The 26,196-nt window shown below is 55.7% G+C and overlaps 1 protein-coding gene across 1 annotated transcript in view; it reads right to left on the bottom strand.

Annotated features, from left to right (window-relative positions):
- SGSM1 (small G protein signaling modulator 1) overlaps positions 1 to 21,029 on the bottom strand; it is a 39,808-nt gene extending 18,779 nt beyond the window's left edge. Inside the window, exons 1-6 of the mRNA XM_086623746.1 lie at positions 21,011 to 21,029; positions 20,872 to 20,915; positions 8,978 to 9,053; positions 1,707 to 1,869; positions 743 to 895; positions 136 to 203 (exon numbers count right to left, since the gene is read on the bottom strand). Coding sequence (XP_086479872.1) covers positions 136 to 203; positions 743 to 895; positions 1,707 to 1,869; positions 8,978 to 9,053; positions 20,872 to 20,915; positions 21,011 to 21,029 — 523 coding nt within the window. The remainder of the gene's footprint in view (positions 1 to 135; positions 204 to 742; positions 896 to 1,706; positions 1,870 to 8,977; positions 9,054 to 20,871; positions 20,916 to 21,010) is intronic.
- Between the last annotated feature and the right edge of the window lie 5,167 nt (positions 21,030 to 26,196).

The raw sequence follows: 26,196 nt of genomic DNA, 5'->3' as shown, positions 1-26,196 counted from the left end.
GGCCACCTGTCCAGGGCTATTCAGTTTTCTGAAGTTCTTAGTAGAAAACTACTGCGTTTCACATCCCAGACCACACAACTGTGAACACAGGCTTGGAAAGCAAGCTATCGAAGCAGGTTAGGAGGAAAGTGTTACCCAATAAAGATGCAAGAATTGGCCCATCCACAGGATCCATCAGGAGAGCTTCCTTCTCATAGTACTTACTAGAAGAAATAAAAGAGAGCAGAATGCTGTAGCATTTCAGCCCCCTGGGACTGCAAAATGATAGAGACAGTGGTTTTAAATCGCTGTAATGCCTCTGTCTTTCTGCATCACTCCCTGATGGTGAGAAGGCAAGAAGCCCTTAACAGGCTGTTTCTGCTAGCAGTGAAATTCCCGGGGAACAGATGCTCCCCTGCAGCACACTGAGAGCATCACCATCTCCTAAGTAAACCTCCAGGACTGGAAATGACACCTCCCCAAGACAGGACACCCCACCATGCAGCTTCTAGAAGAGAAGGACAATGTGGTCCCCGACAACCCAGCCACCAGCAGGGCAAGCGTGGCCCGTCTTTATTGTAGGGAGTGTACAGTGGCCACCAGCAGCAGAGCATCAGTCAAAGTCCCTGTGCTGGGCACAGAGCAACACAACCAGCCTGTCCCATCCAGGGATTTCTCTGGCCCACTTGGATACATCTCAGCCAGCAACACCTCCTTCGGAAGGGGCGGATGCTGGTGGTGAATTGGGAGGGGCAGCACTCACCTGCTGTTTTCCACCAGATAATGCACGATTTTATCCAAGACCTTTTCAAAGAGGGCTGTGCGGATCCAGAGGTGCTTGATGGCTTGAGGAGACAGGTTGGGCAGCTTCGGCATCTTGCGCACATTCTCCGGGATGCCCTGGACTTGATTTCGTCTTTAGAGGTACAAGGCAAAAGAAAACAACGTCACCGGCTCTTCACTGAGCACTGCGGGAGCCCAGGGTGCCCATGGCACCTCGTGGGGCACAAGGCCGCGCTTCCCGTGGTGGCTGGGGGATGCCCAGGGAGCTGCGTGGGGCTCTGGATGCTGCTCCCTTGTCTATTCCACCCTCCACTCCAGCAGACCCACATCTGCATTTGAAAACTGGCTTCACTAAACTGGTTTCCCACTGTAAAGGCAGCCTAGACCAAGCCTCTGCCTCAGCAGGGTTCTCCAGCCCACACACCTTTCCCACTGGTGCCTGAGGACAGCCGTTCACACGCAGAGCAGCTCATCCTAGGGCAGCATAAAGATTCCTGCCCCCAGGTAGCTGCTCCATCCATCTCCCTGGTTCCTCTCCAAGGATGAGTAAGCTGCTCTCAAGCAGAAGCTGAATTACTGCAGGTTCGAGCCCTGCACATCGAGGGAGACCAAATTGGGTTCCGGTTGGCTTAGTGCACTGCTCCATAAACTGCGACAGCCCAGGAGCAAACGTGCTTGGCTGTCCGGGAAGCATGAGACAAGGGGCAGAGGAAGCAAGAACTCGGCCATTCTAGCTTGAAGCACAACCACAGCTCATAATCTCCTAGAAAAGCCACCAGTTCACCCCAGATACCAAAAGCCCGGCACAGGACTGCGCTCCGCTGAAAGAGCAATTCCGTCTGTAGAGGCTCAAGTCGGACACTGCGACCCACAGCCATTCCCAAAGCACACCCCGCGCCGGAACGCCGGCAGCCTGCGGGATGACAGCGACGCTGGTGCCTTACGCGTTCTCGATGAGCTGCTCCAGGTCTTGCACCTTCTTGCAAAGCTCCTCTGCCAGAGGAAAGCTCTTCCCCACCTTCATGAACAGAGCTGCTATCTTGTTGCTGCGCAGGAATCCCGCCGCCCGCCGCTTCAGGCCGTGCAAGACGCAGGCTTCCACCGCAGCTGCAACAAAGCAAGGCCGTCACCGACGCCGCAGGAGACCTCGGAGCTCACGTCACAGCAGCCGGTCTCCTGTGGCACCCGTGACCTTACTCCCCAGCACAAACGTTTCCCAGGAGGAAACCAGCGCCACGTTCTGTTCCTGCCCACGCAGACAGGAGATCAGGGAACCCAGATGTCTTTTGGCCCGAAGCAGCAGATGGCGGTGCGGCGTTCCTGCCGGCAGAGCCATCGGTTCTGCTGACTAGACAGAGGCACCACCTCGGTTTTGCCAAACAGAAGAACCGAATCTGTCAGCAGCTCAGTTAATCTGAGCGAAAGGGCTGGCTTGATGCACGTAAACACGAACCAAGATGTAAACACTCCAGTGGAGCCTTGTGCCCATTAGATCCAGCGTCTCCCTGAAGCCACCTGAGAGGGACCAGTCAGGCAGACTTGTCTTGGACCCGTTTATCTGACCAACCAACAGCCTAAAGAGATCTTACGAGACTGGTGATGAAACAGGACCGGGCAGCTTTCGGACCGCAGAGGTGGTACCTCTGTGCCACCAACAGCGAGCAGCCCGTGCTGACATGCCCAGCAAGCAGCCTGGATCAGGATTCCTCGGAGCACTTTGCTCATTCATAAAAGCAGAGCAGGAGAAAGGACTTGGACCGCTGTGCTCAGTCCTTTGTTCTGCAAATGCCAGGAGGAGGCTCCGCTACACGATACCCTGAACCGAACAAATCGATGCTCACGCTGAGAAATTCCAGCATACACGGAGGTCGCATCCTGCTTCTGGGTCTGTGCCAGCACAATTGCTGCCACCCGAGTGGTGATCTTCCTGGCCAAGCCTGGGACAGTGTGTGGGCTCTGGCAGCATCATCGCGGAGGGCACTGCCAACAGCATGCCAGACCTGGGGCCACTCCGCGGGCTCAGCACGAGTCCTTCTTCCTTCTCTCCGGTGAGCTCCTCGGTCCAGCCACCACCATTAATCCATGGGCTAGATGGGATGGGATGTAAAACTGCTCAGACAAAATATTTTAAGGCAGAGAACATCCCCACCTGGCCTTCAGGAAAACATCCTCATCAGACACGCGACAAACGAGCAAGCGCGTTCCATCTTCTCCAGGCGGGATAATTGCTGTGCTACGCAGGCAAACAGGCTGACCTTCTCCTCGCAGGCTTCTTGGGGATTGCAGAGAAACCCAGCAACTCCCTGAAGTTTTCCCTCCAGCCCAGTCTGAGGGACGGACAAGGCTGGAACAGGAGATTCTGCCCCCAGCCCTCTGCGCCGGGGTGGTCTGAGCGAGAAGGAGAAAGCCTGGGACCGACAGACAGGCACACTGAGCATTTCTAAAGCAGTAGAGGAAATGGGGCAGGTTTTTCACAAAAAAATCTCAGTGTTCACACAACCGTTTTCCTGAAAAACCTGAAAGCAATAGAGAAGCCAGGGATAAACCACAGGCAGTGCCAGCAGCTCAGTCTGGCTTCAGAGACCTTCCCAGCTCGGTGGTGACTCGGGTGGCTCCTGGCAACGGGTGCCCATGCCAGGCTTTGCCTGACGCCCTGCGCTGGGTTTAGCTGAGAGGCAGCGTCAGGCACCCACCAAACCCCAGCGAGTGCCCAGGGAGCTCTGGGTGCCTGTCCCCTCCTGCCAGGCTCACTGCCCGGGCACGCGGTGAGCGGGGACCGCAGGGAGCTGGCACTGCTGGCGATGGGAGACGGCGATGACTCCACAGAAAGGCACACACGTACGGCTCCGGGCAATCTGTTTGCCAGAGTCCCCTGGGAGGGCTGGGGATGGATGTCTGGTGTCAAACACAGACTTATTAAACAGGCTGATCAAAGCACTGGAAAATTACACGGACCCACAGTTCTGCCGGTTATTGATGTGGGTCTGACAAGCAGCTCTCCGGCGCACCGGCACCCTTCCTTCCCCGGGAACCCGACGCTGCAGAGCCGCCGTGCTGAGCCTGCCCTGCAGTGCCCAGCTGATGCCCATTTGCCTCTTCCTTGGAAAGGCATTTTTTCCTACAGCTGAACGATGAGTCTATGGAGACATCTCAAAAAGACGTTCTGTGCAGACCCATCGACATCAGCTCCCAGGGCTGCGAGATGCTCTCGTTATCTCTGCCCTGCTCAGTGCCATGCCCAAGCAGGCAGGCTGGGCGTGCAGCACCCGGGGTGCTGTGAGACACGTCCTGTGCTAACAGCAGCAAAGCAGCGTGCCTGGGCCAGCCAAGTCCTGCTCCCCCAAACCCAGCCCTTCGGACCGCTGGACGGACAGCTAGTCTTTGAACAAAGCCCTGCACAACCCCCCTGAAGCCCAGGCATGCTACAAATGGCATGGCCCAGGCACAGATGGGTCTTCCTACCTGTCCAAGAGGACAATTTGCAGCTACAAAATAAGACCAGACTGCTTCATGGCTTTGGGATCGAATGCAAGAAGACCCACCCCTCCCTCACACGCACCCAAATCACCCCACGTGCCTTCCTTCACCACTTCTATGCTCCAAGGCTGAAATACAAGTGACGGACACACATAACCCTACCTGGCCGAGACTGCAGCCCACCGTGCCCATTTCAGAGTGCCCAGCCATGGAAAGCTCAGGCAGGTCTCCACCGCTGACCTCCTGCAGCAGAGTCAACCCCAGTCAAGTGAGGTCAGGAGGTAGCTGGAGCGGAATTGCAAGCAGAAAAGCCAGGTTTTGGAAGGTAGCGTTATGCTGACATAACAGCTGCACAAGAAATCACAGCAGCACCTTGAACACCCGGGGAGAAGTCCCTCCTCTCCACCAAGACTGACCCAAGGGTGAGGTCTCTGTGGGATCACACTGCCATCATCCGCTCCCTACTGATGGAGCTGGACTCCAGCTCCAGCGTCTGCTGCCAGCACTGGGCAGGGCACCATCACTCCCTCCTCCAATTTGTATTTTTTGGGATTTCCCTGTTCTTGAGCAGCCATCTCCAGCTCTTCCGAGGTGGCCCCAGCCTCCGCAGTGAGCACCGGCGTGGCTGGGCTCCAGCGCTCGCCTGGTGCTGCTGGGCACCGGAGCTGCCAGACACGGTCCAGTATAGCATCAGTTCCACTCCAAATTTCCAGCAGGAGAATGAGAGCGCTCATGCTCGTGCAGGAGAGCGGCAGATCACTCCGCTTGTGTCCGGCCAGCGCGTCACACCTCCCTGCTAGCCAAGGAGCAGCACGCTGGAGAAAACCCGGACTGCTGAAAAGCCTCCCAGCACGCTCCAGCAAGACGGAGCAGTCATCAGTGTCTGCCCTCAACATCGTAGCCTCAACCTCTCCAAAACATTATTCCTGCTGGCAAAACTACAGGTGAATGTGCAGACTCCACAGGAAAAACTCTCCCTGTGCTCTCCCAAGGGCTCAGAGGCTTGAGCACAAACTAAGAGCACCCTGTCCATGCTAAATGCAGGGGTAATGGCAGGTTCTTTTTCAATCTTATGATTTTTTGAGCCCAGTTCATAACTCACTCACTGTCACTACTGCAAACAGACACTGTGAAGAGAATCTCCCCATCCCTGAGGATACAAACTACAGCGGAGATGCGGGGTGCAGGGGCTCTGCGGAGCTACACCCGGGTTCGGTGGGAGTTTTGATCCTTGGCAAAAGCCTATAAAGGTATTTCTGAGAGAGTGCTCTGGCCTGGCACGGCTCAACCCACCCCGGGGCTGAGCATAACGGCAGTTTTAGCACTGATGTGGACAGCACAGCCCCGGGCTCAGGCGGGCCCCCAGCCCTGCTGCCAGCTCTCCATCAGCCTCCCAGGGCAGCGTGAACGTGACAGATGCCAACTCGCGTTTGTCTGCTCCCAACCCTTCCCTCGCGGGCAGAACAGGGCAGCTGCCCTTTCCTGCCAGGCCACTGGTTTCATCGGAAGGGATTCGCGCTACGCTGGCTGCGCTGAGGATGAGGATGGCTTGATGAGGAAGGCGGCTATTCCTGGGGAAAGGGGCAGCTCTGCCTCGCCAGAGCCCGCTCCGCTCATCAGGGAAAGAGGTTAGTTATAAGCTCACCCGGCTCCCGGAGAGCCGCAGCGCCGAGGAAGGTGCACACGCCATTCCCACGGGAGAGGATGCAGACAGAGCAGAGGGCACAGGCACCAGCAGCCAGGGAAAGGGCAGGGGCAGCACTAAGAAGCCAGAAGGCACCAGCGAGCCCCTCGTGCCCAGATGCCTCAGCTCCGTGTCGCAGGAGACTATAAATAACTCCGGGCTGCGAAGCCTCGTGCTGCACGGAGAAGCAGAGAATGAGTCACACCTTGAAGCCCGTTCTGCTCTTTCGATGCCGCACAAAGGCACACGGGCCTGAAACAAGCACCCGCGTGCCCTTTATGCCAGCGCCCAGCAGAAAAGGAGGAAGGCAGCCTCTTCGCTCTCCAAAGCGGAAAAAGAGACCTCAGAGCTCCCTCCTCTTTCTCTTTTGTGCCTGTGACTGTGGATGCTCCAGTCTTATTCAGCGGTGACGGTGCTGCACGAGCCTTCTCGGAGCAACTTCTTCAAAAACCGGTTGCCACCACTGCTGTCATGTTCCTCCCAGCCTCCAAATCACCAAGCTGCCCTTCAGCGCTCTGTAAACGGAGGAGCACTGCTCCCCCTCCGCACGCTGCCTGCAGCGTCTGCTCGGCAGCAGCCACATGGCCCCAGCCTGGGTGCGTGCTGGAAGCGCAGCCGGCTCCAACTCAGCCAACATCTCTGCCGAGAGCGACAGGCACAGCAAGCAGAGCAGCTCCAGATGGGCACAGGCTGCCACCCCCTTACCTGGCAGCCACGGCTCGTGGCTCACCATTGCACGGGACAAGGAGGAGCCCGAGATCTGCTCCAGGAGCACCCAGGCACGTTGCAGAGGCCACACTCTGCCCGACAGTGCCCCCAGGGATCCCCCAAAGACCTCCAGGACCGAGATGAGCAGGAAGACCACGACCATTAGGAAGGCTCAGGCCATGGGAGCCCACAGCATCACCTCTGCTACACGGCAGAGCTGGCCCCGGACTGCGGCTCCGCAGCCGCCAGCACTGCTGCCGCCAGCCTGCGTGTTGCCATAGTCACTGCCACGGCAGCCGGGAGCCGGCGCATGGCGGATAGCACGGGCGCCAGGGCTGCAGAATTGGTGAGTGGGCAGAGAGGGAGCACGGCCACGCTGATGGCTCCTCTGTCTGCCTTCTCGGTAGAAATGCGTGAAATGGAGAAGGCAGCAGGCAAGGACCACAGCCTGCTGAACAGCAGGGCAGGTACGGCATCCTCGGCAGCGGTGCACAGCCAGCAAGTGTGCGAGATCACTCTGAGCCAGGAGAAAGGGCAGCACTCACCTTGCAGGTGGGATCTCTACCCACGCCAGGGCTCTGCCGGGGCACAGGCACACACACCACACTCCCCAAAAGCTCCTTCCAAGCAGGGACAGATGCTGCGCTCCAGGGCCAGACATCCTGCCCTGGCAGCCAGCGGGCAGAGGGAACTCTAACCATCTCTACGAGGGGTCCAGTGTAGGAATGTTGTCTTGCAAAACTGAGGGAGGATCCCAAAGAGGGCAATTCCACCGATTTCGGTGGATGGGGTCTCATCTCACATGTGGCAACGGGGAAGCACAACAGGGTAGGACACTCTGCACAATCACCAGCCACCTTCAGCAAACTACCTCCACCATTGCCCAGTGCTGACAGTGACCAGCAGCGACGGCTGTCGCATCCACACCACCCCAGGAGCAGCAAAAACCACCATTGTGCACTCCTACCACCAACCTGCAGGACAGCAGGAGACTTACTCTTCTACAGCGCTCACTGGTGCCCCTCAAAACCAGTATCCACCTCTCAGAAAGCTGCTGGCAAGGAGACGGAGGCAGGCGGAGGGCACCAGGCGCGTGGCCAACACACGCTCTCGAGCTCGGGGTGAGTGGGTAAACACTTGACACTGACAGGGCTGCCGGGGCACAGAAACCACAGCTCATGGCTCTGATTAATGCTGTCCCTTCGTTTCCTTGAAACCTCTCATCTGGCTCCAGCTCCATCCCACCTGCGTCCCCGCGGGGCTGGGAAATGTCCTTCTCCGTGCAGAACGCACAGATAACCCAGCACAGGGCTACAACCACCGCGCTCATCCCACAGCCTGAAGTGCTGCCATCAACAGAGTAAGACTAATTGGCGTCTGCCCAGGTTTGGAATTCATCCAACATCTCCCAGTCAGGGCTCCCCAGTTTTGCAAACGCTGCCCCTGGCAGCACGTGGTGGACTGGACAACTGAAGCAGCTGAAGAAGCTGCTTCACCTGGGGATTAACTGCGTCCAAGGAAGACACTCTCCAGTGTGAAGACGTGACCAAAGATCCACAGAAAGGCCAAAAGAATAGAAACAATCTAATTTTGCCACCTTGATTGCAGAGTCTCCTCTGATGGCCAGCAGTCATCTTAAAAAAGGGTGAAACTCTGTTTTCCTCTGTCAGGGAAAAGATACAAACCCTCCTCCTCTGCGGATCTCTGCTCCCCAGTCCGTGCCCAGATTGCCCCCAGCACGTACCGCAGGCACCAACAGCTCTTCAGGGAGGTTTTTGAAAAACGCTTTGCCAAGATTTTGATGGATTCATTCTGCAATGCTTCCACGTTTACGAAATTGTCACACCAGTAGAAAAAAAATGGATGAAAAAAGCAGGTGAAGTGAAAAGCCCCAAACCAGCACAGTATGAGAGCAGGCCTTCCACAAAATCCATTTAAAATTCTTCAGCAGCCTCCAGCCTCTCTGCTCCTGTGCTGAGGCAGGCTGAAGGCTCCTTTCCATAAATTCCATAACACCAGAGTAACATTTGGACTTAAACTTCCTGTTAAATTGATTCTCAAGCGAATTAAAAAAAAATAAATATTATTTCCAGTATTTCTTAAGTGACTGTATACCCTGCCAACATCCTTCCCTCTTTTGACACATCTCAATGTATTTCAGGCACAGAGCAAAGGCCTCAGGGACTCAGCCCGCTGCCAGAACAACTCACCCTCTGGCACTCAGCACCCTGCAGCATGCCCCCGGGAGACGTGTGCCGTAGCCCCAGCGCCGGGCAGGGAAAGCCCGACACAACGAGGATGCTCCAGCCCCCGGTCCACATCAACGTCCCACCACCAGAGACTCACCACAGAAGGAGATGATGTGGCTGCTGTCCTCATGCACAAACTTCCTCGTCACCGCCTCCTCCATGATCTGCTTCACCTGTTGGACAGAGGTCAAGTTGGAGAAAATGTTGAATTTCAGCCATAGACCAGAGCGAGCTGACCGGCGGTGGAGTGGGCGCGAGAAGCTGTGCTCGCTTCGTGTCTGTAAGGAAACCTCCTCTGCTCCCTGACTCTCCAACCACCTCTAACGGCACAGGAGGGCTCACGGAACATCACCGCATCTTTGCTTGTCGAGCATCACCGCATCTTTGCTTGTCGAGCATCACCAGCTGTTTCTACAAGTCAGGGATAAACTAAAGAGTTGTTTTGCTTTTGAGAAACTTCAAAGTAGGAAAACTAAGAGCAGCGAATTAACTGCGGGCAGGAAGCATCATTTAAACAACAGAAACAAGGGTAACCACATTCCATACCCAATGCTTTTACAGTGTTGTTCTTTCCTTTCACGGGGATTTGACAAACTTCACGTGACACGGCTGTCCCAAAGGACTGTGCCTATCCATCAATGCCAAAGCCAGCGATCACCTGGCACCAAACGTGACCAGGAATGCTGTTTGCACAGCAATGCCATCAGCGCTGCCCTCCGACTGACTGAGGGTCTACGGCTCACGTAGGGACACGTTACCGGCGCTCGTTTCAGTGCAATTAATCAAAAGCAAGCTGTCACGTAGGCTGCACATCAGGGGCACGATTAAATAGGAAGAAAATAAATAGGGAAGAAAATAAATAGGAACCCACATCAATTAGGAGCACAATTTTTGCAGACACAAGATGGGAGGTCAGACCTGCCAGGTAAGCAAGCTGCAGAGGAGGGACTCCAGCTTCGGAGAAGTTCCCAGGACTGCCTGGCTACTGCACAGAGGAGCCTGAGGAGTCACGGACTACCAGAGCAAGAAATCCAAGCACCCCCAGCACCGCTGCTCTCCCACTAGTACCCGTCACCACCAGCACAGACACTGCCCAGGTCTCCCCCTCCCACCAAGAGCATCCCTTCTGTAGGGTACGGACCCCTCAGACCTGTTTTGGAGACTTATCTTCTGTCTATCTGCTTTACTGGAGAGGGACTTTTTACAAGGGCATGTAGTGATAGGACAAGAGGCAATGGCTTTAAACTGAAAGAGGGGAGATTTAGATGAGATCTAAGGAAGAAATTCTTCACTCTGAGGGTGCTGAGGCACTGGCACAGGTTGCCCAGAGAAGGTGTGGCTGCCCCATCCCTGACAGTGTTCCAGGCCAGGTTGGATGAGGCTTTGAGCAACCTGGTGTAGTGGAGGGTGTCCCTGCCCATGGCAGGGGGTTGGAACTGGATGATCTTTGACGTTCCTTCCCACCCAAACCATTCTACAATTCTATGATACAGCAGGGTCACCCCGTAACTAGGTGCTAAGGAACTCGTGCACTGGAGCTGTCCCTTACACACCCCCTCAGGGCCCGCAGGGACAACCGCTGCTACGAGACCGCTTCCCCGCGGCTCCGCTTCGGCAGCTCAGACAGAAGAGGATCATCCCGCAGGGCCTTCCAACGCAGGGGAAAGGGTTCACAGTGCGGAGATGTGGGCGTAAGAGAGGCTCTGCTTATCAAGATGTTCTCTCTGAAGAGGGGAAAACAGCAGGTCAAGACTTGGCCAAGCAAGCCTTGCATGTATGAGAGACCTTTAACGGCATCATTTGGGGAATTAAAGTCCTTTGCAAGATAATCAAGGTCAGTTACGCACAGCTGACAGCTCAATAAAGGAAATCCTTTTATGAATATGGATTAAGAAAAAAGTCACATTTAAAGCCAAAAGCATCTCTCTGCATGTCAAAGCGACCAGGTCGGCTCCACTCAGCGTGCTGGGTGACTAACGGAGCCGGCTCGCGAAGCCGGGGTGAGCAGGACCTGCCCAGGGATTTCACCCGCACGTCGGTGATGAGCTGATGGTGAGTCAGGAACTCGCAGCAGGGAACGGCACTGAGCTGTGGACCTCGGGAAACTCCCCTTGGCACGGCACGACACAGCTCCTGCATCCCGACCCTGCGCTCGGAGCCGCGACTCCGGCTGCAGGAAGGCCCCGGGAGCAGAGGGCTCTGCTGCCAGAGACCTGCAAAAACCCCTCCCTCTCCTACCTCCAGCGCTTTACTGTGGCAAGTGGCCAAAACTGCAGCTGGCCCTTATCGGGGCACGTTCCGGCACGGCGAAGCCAAGTGAGGTCAGCAAACCCTTCGTTTCATTACGCCCGACGTAGTTTTGCCCCTTGTACCATGAAGGGCACCGCGGAAGGAGGCGGCCGCGATCCTCGCTCCGGCTTCACGGCTCCAGCCACGTTTTTATTTTCAACGACAGCAGGAACGGTGTGAAACAGAAACGGGGACAGAGCAGGTCCCAGCAACAGGAACAGAGTCCCTCTCTTCCATCTGCTGCATCGTAGCGAGACGTACCCCTCGGCCAAAACAGATGTCCTCCTCCTCCTCCCTCGGATGGTACAAGTGTCCAACAAAGACACGCCGACCCCTCCTTTAGAAACCCTGATCGGCCCAAGGACCATCACCGACCACCCCCTTGTTGCAGCCCTGGCAGATGCCCAGCAACTTGGAACCTCAGGGGTTCCCCAAAACCAGGCTCTCCATGCAGGTGAGCTGCCTTCATCCCAACGGCTCACAGCACTCCTCCCTCACATCTCCAACTAATCTACAGGAAAACGATGAGCACGCGGATATAAAATGGACCCTCATGGCCCCAGCGGTCTGCTCGTGGTCCCAGGGGCTCGTTCCTGCCTCCCCGCTCCTCCCGGCAGCTGCAGGGATACAGCTGGATTTTTAAACTCTAATCAGGTCATCGGAGCTCAGGATCTGCAATTTTTTCTGCCACGCTGCGGTCAGGAACCACCAGGGAGCTCAGCCTCTCTGTCCATCACCCACGAGAGCAAACTGAGGATGTTAAACCCCCTAAAATCACTTGGGAATCAACGCCCAGTTTGTTACCAGCCTTGATTAAAATCAGAATTCTGATTAAAGCAGGATACTCAAATCACCTTTCGCACACGCCATCGTCTCACGGCTCTGGTGCAACGCCCGCGGTCACACCACCAGCAGGACCTTCCGTGGTGCTGGGACCATCTGGTTATCCAGGGCCTGCGGAGCAACCGGCACAGCGGGACTCCGGCTCTGACCGGGTGTCGTGGTGCCAACACAGCACAAACAACCTGCGCTCTCAAGGCACACAGAAAAAAAAACCTGCCAAGAGACGCAGTTTAGTGGAAAATTACACATTAAAGAAAAAAAAAAAGCCACCACACACTGTATTGACTGGGGTTATCACACTGAAGGAAATACATCAAAGATATCTAAAGAAACAGAAGTGGAAAGGGCACGGCAGCACGGGCACTCACCTGACGTGAAGGGCTAGAGCAGAAGGGCAGCAGCTATACAATAAACAGAAAAGCCCAAAAAGGCAGTGGCCAGAGACGGTCTCATAACAGAAGACAAGTGTTGGACCAAGAAAGTTTTCAAACAATCTTACATGTGCCCATAAACGGGCACAGATGGCATCTGCAAGGCAGCTCCAGCCCAGAGAACCCCAAAACTCTTGACAGGTTCTGCTGCGCTGTTGCCTGCAGATGCCGACGGACTCTCCCAGCCGGACCGCAGCCCCTCCGCAGCCCCATGGGATCACAAACCCCGCAGCCACCACGGTGCTCCCGGATCCTCTGCTGGCAGCGAAGCGGGTTCGTGAGGCTGCGGGATGGAGAACGCCAGCTAAGCCACGTTTGGCTGGCTCCGTAGGGAAGACTGGAACAGCCTCTAAACATGCAGCATTCCAGCATTTCAATGCTAATTCTCACATTGTAGCCAGAACAATCTCAACAAATGAAGCTGCCCACTCTTTATCTAAAGCCAGCCTAAGGAAAATGAGATGTTTGCTATTCCTTTATTAGAAAGGAAATTAAAACCGCAACTAATAATTTATCAGGAGGTAAACTCGAGAGGAATATCATAAAATATTCCACAACAATAAAAACACTCCTCCTGGCTCCAGCTGTGAGCACAGGACAACAACCCTCCTCTGCTCCGGGAGGGTCACAGGGACACCCCACGACAGGGGGTCCGCACAAACTCAGCAGCATTAACTGCAGTTCCAAAAATACAACAGAAGGCAGGCGGGTCTGCGCGTTACCATCTGAATCACCGACTCGTGAAGCAGTGAGCTAGTCCTTCTCCGCTTCACATGCATGCCTGAACTACAAGAAAACAATTTTTCCCCTCCCTTGCTCCACCTCCCAAGCTGGATCCAAGAGCCACAGGCCTTGAGAAGAGCTCCTTGGGTCCTGGCATTCATCAGGGGCACCAGGAATCCCACCGCACCCACTTCAGGCCAGGGATTTGAGCTTGCACCCCCATACCTCCAGCCAGGCTCCTGATCCCAGAGGTCCCAGCCTCTCCTTTGGTGCCCCTTGGCCTGGCCAGCTCCATCGCAGGTGAAACATTGCTATTAAAATTTTGTTTGACAAACTGCTTCCCTCTCCCTCTTCAAAAATAAATGAAACCCAAACCTTACCCATCCAACAGGCGCCGGACCCCAGTGAGGGATGTGTTCTCTCTGCTACAGAATTCCCAGGGCTATGCTTCATCTCAAAGTCCAATTTTCCCATAAAAGAGCTTCAAAACCGTACCCGGTCCCAGCTGTCATTTACATTGGTGGAGCAAACCAAATATTACAGCAGTCACAATAACCACCGAGGCGCAGAGATCAGGAGCAAACCAATAACTCTGGGTTTAATTAGTCTAAGGCAATATTGACTCACGACTCTGGTTTACCTGGCTGGATTTTTCCAGGCAATTCACCATACAACCTGTACCATGGAGGATTCAGTGATGTTTTACAGTCACAACTTCCCCTGCTGTGCTTCTTGCGAAGCCTTTTGCTGGTTGTCGAGGTGTTTGCAGTGAAGCACAGCATCTCCTGTACGTTTGGCCATGCTCACAGAATCACAGAACGGTTTGGGTTGGAAGGGACCTCAAAGATCATCCAGTTCCAACCCCCCTGCCATGGGCAGGGACACCCTCCACTACACCAGGTTGCTCAAAGCCTCATCCAACCTGGCCTTGAACACTTCCAGGGATGAGGCAGCCTGTATGCTCTGACTCCACCTTGCCTAGGAGGGCAACAAGACACCAACCACTGCGGTGCCAGACAAAACCAGCACCAATCTGCTCACCAGCAGCCCGGAGAGACCCCAACAGACACAGGAGGAGCCTTGGAAACCCCTCCTCCTTCCTATGTCTTTTAAACTAACTGCAGGACGATGACTCCCATCCCAAGAAAATCTGCAAGGAATCAGGAAGAGCATCCCCACGAGCATCCAGCACAAACAAGCGCTGTGTTCAAGATCCACAACTGCTGCTTGTCATTCGAGTCTCTTCGCTAAATCTCAATGCATTTCTTTTCCATGAACTTGTTTAATCTGCTCTTCTATATGTTAAAAAAACAAAACAAAACTAAAAAAAAAAACACAAAAAAAACCCCACACATTCATGAGATAGGCTTTAAACTTAGTTTGCTTTTGTATGTTCCCTTTTCAAATTCTTTTATGAGCTGCTGTTTTCTCATTCTCATCGCAGGCTTTAAGTGCTGCTTTGATTATGTATTCGGAAGTTAATTCTAGCACTTAAAAATCCCATTTTACATGTCAGTGTTGGTGCAACAAGTCCACATGGGCACTCCTTGATGTAATCTGAGCGTTTCTTTAATGGCTTCTCCGAAGCGAGGTCTCTTTCCAGGAATAAGCTCTGGTTAAGCTCCACAGGAAACAGTTTCCCATACGCCGTGCAAGACTTGTCCACGTCGCGCTCCAGTGTTATCGCTTCTCAGGAATTATAAAACACTCGAGGATCACTCAGCGAAGCAGATGCAATACGAAGACAATCCTGGGCATGTTTATGGCTGCAAGGACAACCGTGAAGCACCTGCCCCGCAGCTCCGGCGCTCCCACCAGGTCCCCCCGCTAAACCCACCAGGTTTCCCAGCAGAAACGTCAGGCTGGTTTGATCTGCAGCTCTCAGGTTGGCTCGTAGCAAACGTGGTTCGGTGTCCAAGGCAAAGCAAGCGCAGAATCTGTTCGGCTCTATGACACAAAGACATTATCCCAAACCCCCAAAACTGCTCCTGGACTGTCCGCTCCGATGTCCATAGAAGTCTCTGTGGGTCAACGCGCGCTGAGGAGGGTGGACATTCTCCTACATTCCATCACACCGCCTGCACTGCAGCTAAAAGCCACTTTTTCAGCTAAATCAGAGCTTCTCCGTCCGATACCTCTCACAAACCAAACCCATCTTCTCATTGGAAAATGAAACGTCTGCCTATTGCCTGTCTCGTTGCTGCAACATCCTTTTTTCGCAGACTTGTTTATAAAATTCACATCATCAAACTCAGATGGTTTCTTATCTTTCCAGCAACGAACGCCCTGATTATCCCAAAAGCAGGTGCCAGACACACTTTTCCAGCACCATCCCAAGTTGCAGCCAAGCTCTGCCACTTACCTACGAGTTTACTAGTTGACCACTAAATAATTCCAATTAATTGCGCTCCAATCAGTCAGACCACTGCCAGCTTCTGAGTACACGCACTATTGATACCCAGAGGCTTCAAGGACTCTTGCCACACATTTTGATGGACCACCAGCGACCACGGTCCCCTCGCACGGCGGGAGGATAGCCTGGGGACAGCTCTAATGGCACCACGCACTTGGCTTCAAAGCCCTTCGGCAGCTCCATATTCTCGCTGCCACAGAAACATCGATCGCCATCCTACCAACTGAGACCTTTGGCTTTTCTAAAAGTCTTACTTAATTATTTATCGTCGCTTACTGAATAAAACATCGCACCTTCTGCAGCTGGGGTATGATCCGTGTGACACGTGGGATTTTCAGGCCAGCCAGCAGACCTTCCACGGGAACCACGAGCGCTCCCAGCTGGGAAGTGGGCTGAGTCTGCTTGGGGGGTAATGGGGAAGAAGGTCCTAATGCATATAAAATCTGAGTATTTGGACAGTTTGCTGGAAAAGAAATCAAAACCACATGAAACGGAAGGGTCCGTAACGCAACACTGTACCCTGGGGGAAACAGGAATGACCCCAGTGATGTGTATTTGCTGACAGTATTTTGCACCAGACCTTCTTCACAGGGCAGCAACTTTGGGCCAAAAATCCGTACGTGCAACACTAAATTAAGCCCACTTGAGCTCATGCTATAGCTGGTTCTATTCCTGTTGTGCTTGTCAAACAGAAATTTCCATGCCATCTGTTGGCACTGCTGGTACCGCGCTCTGCAAGACGCTCAGTAAAGACGCTGCAACATTCCAGCAAAAACTTTAGTCATTTCTCTGTTTCCAGCACCTGATCTCAAAGCTTTGCCCTGTTTGGTTCCGCACCCATCACACCACAAAGCTGCTGTTTTCCGAGGTGAACATTACGCTGAGAAGCGTTTTGGATCCAACGAGCAAAGGTGGCAAAGACTGACACTACTTGCGCTCCAACCAGGTGCAATTTCCAGCCCTGAACTGCTTTGAAGTCCTGAATCTGTTCAAAACCAGGTATTTCCATGGCAACGGCCAGGACGCCAGGAGGAGAAGAGGATGACATTTTGGCAGCAGGGAGGAGAGGCCGGGTGGGGAGGAAGGAGGCTCCTCTGGCACACGGATCTCATCTCCCGGAACGCTGAGCAGGAAGATGAAGGACGGGGGAAAGCAGCATGAAACCAGTTCTGGGTACAGCAGATCAAGCCAGGGGTTTCTGGAGTACGAGAGCACTTCTGCACACCACCACTTTTATCTTCAACAGGAGAGAAAAGGGTCCCCAGCGACTGGAATGCTCTTTCCCGAGGAGATCAATGCAGGCAATCGAGAAAAGCCGCATTAAAGCCGTCTGTTCACTTTGATACAGGAGCATTTGAAAAAAGCTGACCCGGGTGCTTGAGAGACATCAGAAGGTCCCTCTGCAAACAGCAGCTTTCATTACAAACCTGCAGCTCATCATCCTCATCTTCATTTTGCCTGAACAGTTCTGACAGCTACACAAAGGCCTTTTGTGTTGTTTTTTTTTTTTTTTTTTAAATTGGCCTTGAGAACATTTAAAGCTATCAACATTAATTTTTCAAATCCTAATAACATTAAATTAATTTACCATTTTCTACCAATCCAGAATGAAATAGCTGGCATCAACACTCGGGACCTGTATTTTGGAACTACGGGCATCCATACACACTCCAGAGGAACAAACTCAGGCTGCAAAAACATTGCTCTTCCCAGTCACTCTGTGCTACTGAGCCAGTAACAAGACAACACGGCCACGTAGTGGGGGCACTTCACTTAAGAGGTGGGAGGAAGAGAGGCTGACTGTTGTCCCCGTGACACATGATGATGGAATTAGTCAACAGCTACCCAGTGACAACCATTCAACCTACTAAAAAATAAACAACATATCTGATAGAAGACCACAGGACACCAACAAGCGAGCAGGCTGGGGTCAATCAACAGCAGTTTTTAAAAAAACCCCGAGAACAGGCAGCAAAATGTTCAACGCAGGCGCAGCGGTTAGTGATGAGTAAAAGACTCAGAGCTACTCGCTGAGCAGCGAGTTAAATATGAACGAAGCTTTTGCAGAAGGATAAGCAAGACAACTGTTTACTTTCATATTCCATTCAGCTTTTCAGACAACTAATTTTCCAGGCACAGAGAAGTACAGCCAGTATTTCACGGGTAACACCTGCTTCCCCACCTATTCCTGCAGGCAGTGCAATCACCTGGAGGTAGTCAGAAACATACCACGGGATTCTCCTCTATTAAAAATGAAAACTTGCAAAAGAAGGGGAGGAGGATGGGTTGCAAGAAGAATATATTTAGTTGAGAATCCAATACTCTTTTAAACCTATGCAGGTTTATTTCAGGCTCTGGGTTTTTAAAGAAGCCTCGTTCCATCTGATAAAAGCTCTAAGAAAATCAGAGAGGATTTTCTCTGGTTATGTTCTCTGTTATGCTTCTTATCCTGCATAACAGGAAAGAGGATTCCTCAGAAAGTCGTACTTCCACTCCTTCCCTTGCAGTCTGCTGACAAATAGTCGATTTTGCAGTTTACAGGATTAGTTTGATTTATTATGACCATATGTGGGGGGAAAAAAAAAGAGAAAGATGGTGATAGCACAACTCGTTTCAACCTGTACATCTACTGCAGAGCAGGACTTCTTAAAAATAAAAATGTATTAACCATGGCAACGACCAAATATTGAAGTCCACTTGCTCATTGCGGTGCTTTGGGTAATGCTGATTTATTGCTCATCTACCTTCTCTAATCAGACCTTGTCTTCACAATATCCAATTCCTCCAGTTCTCACACTGGGACGACGGACGTGGTGTGGCCTCCCAAGGATGATCCATGGCTGTCCCCACCTCAGTGCAGCCCACCTGCACTGGAGAACCCCAGCAGACCACCCGGAGCCACGGCTGAAGCAAAACCAGGCATGGTCTAATGAAATGAGAATATGCAGTTTTGTGAAAGGTAAAATTTCCAGGAAATGGGGGTGGGGGGGGGAAGGAGATTTCTGCAGTTGGGTCTTTCTACTACTCCTTGGAGGCTGCACAAGCTCCTGACTTAACCTGAAGGCAGTCTAGGAGAGGAAGAAAAAACAAAAGCATGAGCAAAATGGGCCTAACGAGCAGGGAGTAACAGGCAAAAGAATTCCCCACCAGCTCCCAAATTCAGGGATGTTGCTAAGCAATTAACTAATCACCTATGGGATTATGTCTCCCCAGTTTTTCTTAAATCCTAACAGAGCAAACGCCGGTGGAGAGCGCGCAAAGCGTGGGTCTGACACGGAGCTCACCCACCCGTGTGGTTGGGCACAAACAGCCAAGGCCCCCACCAGGTCTCGCTGCTTCCAGCAGGCACCAAGCTGGGAGAAACCTCAAGGAAAGTGCAACCACCTGGTACCCGCACGGGTAGGGAACCCACATCCACACCAATGCCCCGAGGCAGAGCCCAGAGCGGGGAGACCACCAGAAAAAAAATCTCTGCTCTGCGTCAGCACAGCCCTCGCTAAAGGGCCGCTGGAGAGATGCTGGGCTGTGTCAAACGCCAACGCCACGGCACCGCGACACGTTGGCTGGTGGCATTTCGCCAGGGCAGAAGGGCTTTCCCCACACATCACCTCTCTCCTTCGGTCTTTACTCGCATTCACCAAACCCTCATACGACACGTTCGTTTTACCCAAAGCCAGCAGAAGGGCATGTCTCGGCCCTCAGCTCTCCTGCCCTGGGCACAACTGCACTTTCTGCAAGCACACAGTCCCAGGAGGAAGAGCAGAGGGAGAGGAGCCCAGTACCAAACGCCAGCGTGGAAGATGCTCCTGTGCCTGCAGAGGCCACAGCGGTCTCCAGAGGAAGCTCCCATCCCCTGGCCGAGTGGTTTAACCAGCACGCCGATGGGCGACCCTCACCTCCCGCGCCGCGGCGGCAGCCGACGTGCAGTCTGCTGCCGTGTCTCCCTGCGCTCAGGAGGAGCTGCAGACAGACGGTCATAATGAGGTGTCAGCTTTATCCACGATGCTAAATAAATGTCATACCCTTTTCCTCGTTTAATGGCTGTTGCCGAGGAAACGAGTAGTATTCCTTACCACCACACCCAGCACAGGATTAAAGGTGGGAAGCGGTCTGGATGAACAGCCAAGCACACGGCACTGCCAGCCTCCCCAGACCTACCACCCATGGGTCTTGTTCACCCTACTCCAGGCAGCATCTGGCAGGGACGTTCCACTTTCCAGAGCCTGTAAGCTGGATATCAAGATGCTCATAAGACCAGAAAATATCACACATCATCCTCTCCAAAATCTCAGAAGAGGTGACCTGTGGGGACAGACCACAGGCAGGAGATGACAACAGCTCCCGGCGACCCGGCGCTCCACCGCACGGCACAGCAAGTCCAGGTTCTCCTGCAATGGGTCCCACGATGCTCAGCCACTCCGGCAGCCGCGGCTGGGTGGCTCAGACAGCCCCTGGCCCACGCAGCCCACCTCCACCCACAAGCAACACCCAAACTACGTGGCAGAGCGGCGGGACTCTCAGCTCCCTGCCCGGATCTACCGTCAGCTGGCTGTGTTCATGCTGCGCACGTTACCAACACTAAGCTTGGCACAGACAGAAGGAGCTTGGGGCAGCTCAGCATAAAACATGGCACAAACTCAGAGAGAGTTAAAGATGCCCGAGAAGAGAGACCAGCACGAGCAGATGTAAAATGCCATCGCTTCACACTGGACACGCACACGTGCACGTTCCCCATTTTCTTGGCTGGCTGCAGCCCCGTCCGTGCCAGGCTCCCCAACACCCGCTGCCCCCCGCGCTGCCAAAGAGCACTGTGCTGCAACGAGGGCCCCATCCCACCCCGGCTCCCAGGGTGAGCAGCACCACAGCCGCCCCTTTTTTCCTTGCGGAAAATCCCAACTTGCGAGAGCAGCTCTGCCTCCAGCGAAAGCCGATTTCCAAAAAACACGGGACACCGGGGTGCCAAAACCCACCGGCGCTGCAGGGATGCTCCTCCGCCTCCCCCGGGCCCGGGCAGCCCCGCTTCGCCCGGCAGCCCGGGGCGGGCTCAGGCTACGACCCGCCGCCCTGCCGGGGGTTGGGTTTTTTGGGGGGTACCGTGAAATTCGCTGCAGCAGCACCGGCAGGAGCCAGCGGCACGCTGCGGGCAGGCGAGCCCGGCGCCGGGGCTGCCCTCTGGGGAGGGTCCCGCCGCAAACACCATCACCGCGGGCCGGGGTGGGGGGTCACCGAGCCGCGACGGGGGGGACGGGGACGGGGCTCCTCCCGCGGGGGCCGCCGCGGTCCCGCACCCACCTCCTTCTTGACGGTGCGCAGCAGCCGCTGCCGGGTCTCCGCCTCTGCGGGGAGAAGGGGGAGAGCCCCGTTAGTGCGGCGCGGCCCCGGCCCCGCCGCCCGCGCCCCCGGCCCCGCCGCCCGCCCTGCCCTGCCCTACCGGCCGGGGCCGCCGCCATGGCCGCGCTCCTCCGCTCCGCAGCGCCGGCAGACTGGCGGCGGGGCCGCTCGGCGGGGCCGGACCGGGCCGCACCGCCCGGGCCGCACCGCCCATCGGCGCCCGTCGGGGCGGGGCCGCCGCCGCCGCCAATCCGCGCGCGCCGCCGCGACACGGGCCGCGGCCGCCCCCGGCCCGCGCCCTCCGGGGGTACCCGCAGCCGGCCCCGACGCACCGGGGGTCCGCAGCCGGGCACGGCCCCGCAGTGAGGACCGTCACAGCCGGCCCCCCCAGCTCCCAGCAGCTCACCACCGCCAGGCACCCCCTAACTGGGACCCCCCCTTTTCCCCAGCGAGGCCCCGGCGCCCCCAGACCCGGAGCTGAGATGCCCCGAGGTGCCCCGAGGTGCCCGGGCGTGTGCGGCCGGGTTGTGTCCGGTGGCGTAGGGGCGTTCGGGAGCGCTGGGAATTCCACGGAGGTGCACAGGGACAGCGCCCGGGCAGCCACGTGCCGTCCAGGCTCCGGTGGGCTCTTCCGCACCGGGAAGGTGATAATGGGCTGGGAAGACCCATTCACCGGAGGCACGAGGTGCCTCCCGTCGAAATCCCGACCCCTTCCGCCCTGCCGAGAGCACCCAGCCTAGCAGCTGCCATTAACAGCTTCTGTTTTTCTGCTCCCCTGTTGGCTGTTCCAGGACATTTCCATAGAAACAGGATCCCGGCTCCTTCGCAGTCCAGTTTCCAATAACTACAAACCGCATTAGCGTGAGGGCAGCGGCGCTGCATGCCCGCACGCAGCCGCCGGCCACCGCCCCGGCTGGCCTTCGCTGCCATCACTCGGGAAGAGTCCCCATCCTGGTGTGGAGAGCAGGGAAGTTCCCATCCTGTTCCCAGTTCCCAGCCTCACGGTGACCCACCGGCCCCGGCAGCCCCGGGCACCGCTCCCCTGCCGCAGCGGGAGCCGGGCTGTGTCCTCTGCGTCGGAGCAGCTGCCTTTCGCTCCGTGGCCCTGACGATGGCAGGAACCATCCATCCCGCTGGCTCCACTCTGCTGCCCAGGCTGGGCATTCGTCTGGCAGGACATGGATCTGCTGGGAGGGAGCTCCGGACTCAGGATTAATCGGAATTTGGCCCCTTCTGTAGTTTACCGCTGGCGCAGAATACCTGTGGCACATCCGTTGTAGCCAAAACCTATTTCCTTGTACATTATTTGCTTTTCCCTGTTTATTTGCTTGATAAATACCCCGTTAACGGGGGCGGTGGCAGAGCAAATGTTACAGAACTGCAGCAACGGGACTGGTTTGCTTGGGAGTACGTGGCTGCTGATCCAGATGGATCCCAGAAAGATCCTGGGTGTGGGATCCAGCCTGCGCAGCTCCAAGTGCTGCTGCCGGGGGGGTCACAACTCCCATCTGCCATCGCTGACCGTTGACTCGACCCTCGGGGTGCTGATCTCAGCCTGGGTGGGGAGTCACCTCCGACCTCAGTCTGGGCCCCCACGAGTGACACAGGGCTCAGCGTGCCAGTCGAGGGTCTCACCACCAGTTTGTCCGTACGGCTGCGGCTCTGCACCCCACAACCGTCAGCTGCGGACCCCCGAGGCAGCGTGCTCTGACAAGCGCTGCTGGATCCCCTCGTGCCCATGCCAGCAGGATGCAGCCGAGGGGTGATGCCAGGGGGACCCACGCTCCTGCTGGGCTCTGCTGAGCGCGGGGGAGCGATGATCACCTGGTGAGCTTGGCTCAAACGCACAGCGCTGGTGGAGGGAAGCCCGGGGGAGCAGGAAGATCATTCCGGTTCGTTAATGAACCGTGCTGGTTTTGTACGATGTTCAGCGCTGCCCGTCTCCGCGATACTCCAGGCTGACTGATGCGGGGTGGGCAGCGTCCACACGCCGAAGGAACCCAGAGAGGTTCAGGTGGCTGGTGGTGGCGGCACTTCTGTGGGACTGTGTGCCAAAAAAAACAGTGCTTGGGCCGTTTGAGAGGGACAAAAAGTGATTTTCCTGTCTCCTTTCTCCCCAGGAACAATGGTGCTATACAGGGGGTGGGAGCTGTTACTAATTTACTACCTTTTTTGGGGGAGAAATTAGCTGAAATGAGCACAGGGACAAGCTCTCCATAAGCCTCGCTGGTTCCTTTTCCTTGGAAAATTCTACTTCTCCCAGGATTAAAGATGGGTGGGAGACGATCAGCCCCTGTTTTCTGAAGTCTGGAGAGCTTAAAGGAGATCACGTTGATCTATACTTAATGTGATTAAGTTACATCTCTGGGTATCATGCTAATTAAATTAAACTTCCCACTGCTGCCTCTGCAGCTTAAACAGGGTAGTTGTTTTAAGACGGCAATTCGTTTTTCTGCATTTCAGTGCATGGATGAGCAGGTAGGATAAAAGCAATCTGCTAATCAAATAATCGTGCTGTTTAGAAACAGCTTCTAACTCGATGGAAATTCACATTTAAATCTGATTTGAGCTAGATTTAAACTCCGTGTTTTAAATCTCAGGTGGTTTGTGCTTCGAGTGAAGAAAATCAGAGGAAAAAGCAAAACTAAAGTGATGAAGGGAGCGCACAGGGTACGTCCCACCGCGATGTTGCAGGTATTTAGACAGGATGATAACTGGTGTGCAGGGGACCAGGCGGATTTCGGAGCGGGAGCTGCAGTACATGAAAGGCAGAGACCCCCGTAGCTCCTGCGGCTGCCCCTTCCTCGGCACCAGCCGGAGCGAACACTCGGATCCAGCACCCCTGGCTTCAGCTGTTTGCTATTTCAAATGCTACGTAGTCTCCATAGCCTCCTCTCCGAAATGCTTCTGACTGAATGTCAAGTGACAGACAAAAATATTTGGCTACAGTTGGCAAAATAACAACGTTTTACCCAGAACAGCCCCTGCCTGGTGTGTCACTGGGGAGCACACCGAGCCCCGCGCCGGACGGCTGATGGGCCAGGCTGGAGCGACACACAGGGGCTGGAAAACTGGGACCAGAATAAACAAAACTCTGGGAAAACTTGCTGGGATCCTGCTGGGAGCTCAGCACTCACAGGGCCCCAAAACAGCGGGGCTGGGGTTGTGGAGCTCAATAAAAACCATGTCCCAAAGACACCTCTCCCTCTGCCTTCCTCCCGTCTCCAGCAGCCCTGAGAGCCTGCAATGTTTTTTCCAGCTTGTAGCTTCTAAAAAAAAAAAACCAATTGAGATTTCAAAGCTCTCTCCTCATTGACTTGACAGCAGCAGCCTCGACCCGATGCCGGAGAAGAGGCAGCCGCATCAGTGGGTCAGAGCGGAGGGGCAGCGGGCACTGGCACGGGTGGGCGATCGGGCGCCCCAGGAGAAGGTGGGAGCTGGGGGAGCGGGACGGGAGCGCTGGGTGCGTTCGTGGCTCATTCACCAGCGAGGACCCGGGGGGATCTGTCAGGGATGGGGGCTGCTGGAGCGGCAGCATCGGCATCGAACCGACAGCGCGGCACGTCGGCGCGGCTGGAGCGGAGCAGCATCCGTGTGCTGGGAAACTGGTGGTGGTCGGTGCCTCGGCGCACGGAGCTTTCGGACAGCAACGTGCAGGCTGCACATCCCTGCGTGGCAAAACCCCCGCGCGGCTCTGACTCGGAGCTGTTGTGGGCACAGCTATAGCCGTGCCGGGCTGGCACTGTTCCTGCGTGCCCAGCTCTGCCCGTGGTGCGAGTACAAAGCCCACCTTGGACCTCTTGTCACGTGTAATTTAAAAAATCAACGTGGAGAAAACAAGAGGCTCTTCAGGAGAGCTTCGTTATAAAAAGATGCCAGTGTTTGCACAGCTGCTGTTCACACCCGGGAAGTGGCCCCAGCCCTGTGCCCCATGCTGAGGGGTGCCATGGGGGCACCTGCTCCTCGCAGCCCTCCACAGCCCCCCGCAGCCCACCTCTCCCACTCCCCACCAGCGTGGCCAGCTCCTCCCATCGGGGCTGGGAGGGACCCTGAGCCCCCGTCCCTGAGCAGGGAGCAGGACCTGGGTGCGGGAGGGTCTCCGCACTCGGCACACCGAGCCGCTGCACCCAGAGAAAAGAAGGGTCAGCTGCAGAGAAAGAGCTATTATTTTTTTCACGGTTGCTATGGCACCAGCTGTCTCTCTTCTGTCATTTATGCTCTTAAAATGGTCCTCAGTCAGGGGGGGTTAATCCTTGCTTCCCCCAGCACGCTCCTCAGCCGGATCACGCCGGCGGCGGGGATTTCTCACCTTCATCCCCAAGCGAGGGATGTCCCCCAGCCCCGAGTGGCTGCAGCCCCTCGGCCGCCCCCCCCAGCTCCGGCACTCCAGCACAGCCTCGCGGGGAATTTCGGACGGCTGCGCCCCCCCCCGATGTCACGAGGGCTGCGACTGAGATTCACGGCTTTGCAAAGAGTGACACAAATCCCGAATAAAGCCGCAGGAGATTAATTGTCCCTCACCTGCGTGCTCGGCCTCGGCTCCGGGGAGAGCTGCACCGGCAAAGCCTGGCAGGGCCACGTGCAGGGCTGGTTGTGGGGGGGCTCTGCAATCCCAGAGGTTGGGATCCCCCCCAACCTCTGCTCGCTCCCCACGCAACACATGGGGTCAGCCTGACGCCCTCCATCCAACAAAACCCCTTCGCTGGGAGAAAACCACGTGCAAAGAGCCGTTACCAGCCCCTCCTCGAAAACACGTGAGCAGAAAAATGTTGCGTTTTCATAGGAGAAGTGTTAAAAGGAACAATTATTCCACGTTCCCCAAGCAGGGAGGGAGAAGCTGTGAGCCGTGCCGAGCGGTGCCCGCCCTGCGCAGGGTCCGACGGTGGGCAGGAGGAGATCTGCCACCCATGGCTGCCTGCTGGGAGGGGGCAGCTCGGGGCTGGGCACCCCGGTTCGGCCGTCCGCTGCTGTGGTCCCCACAGTGGGTCAGGGAACACCTGGGGACACACGGCGAGGTGCTGGGGTCAGCCAAGGGTAGGCGGGCAGGGAGGGGTGGCTGGGTAAGGCAAAATAATCCCATTCCCAGGGCTCTGGTGCTCACGCTGTGCATCCAAAGAGTGACGTACCCCGGCAGAGCCGCGTTCCTGCCCCGGGGTGGCTTTGCCACCGCAGCTGGACTAAGCCCATCACAGCACAGCCTGTCCTGCCCACCTCCCCACAACCACCTGGAGCACCGGGACATCCACCCAGGGACCAGCATCAGCCCCCCGCGCTGCTCCGGTCCAA

Source organism: Tauraco erythrolophus, chromosome 19 (genome assembly GCF_009769465.1).
Source record: "Tauraco erythrolophus isolate bTauEry1 chromosome 19, bTauEry1.pri, whole genome shotgun sequence".
In the NCBI taxonomy this organism is placed as follows: Eukaryota; Metazoa; Chordata; class Aves; order Musophagiformes; family Musophagidae; genus Tauraco; species Tauraco erythrolophus.
This window is presented reverse-complemented; position numbering and strand designations above follow the sequence as displayed.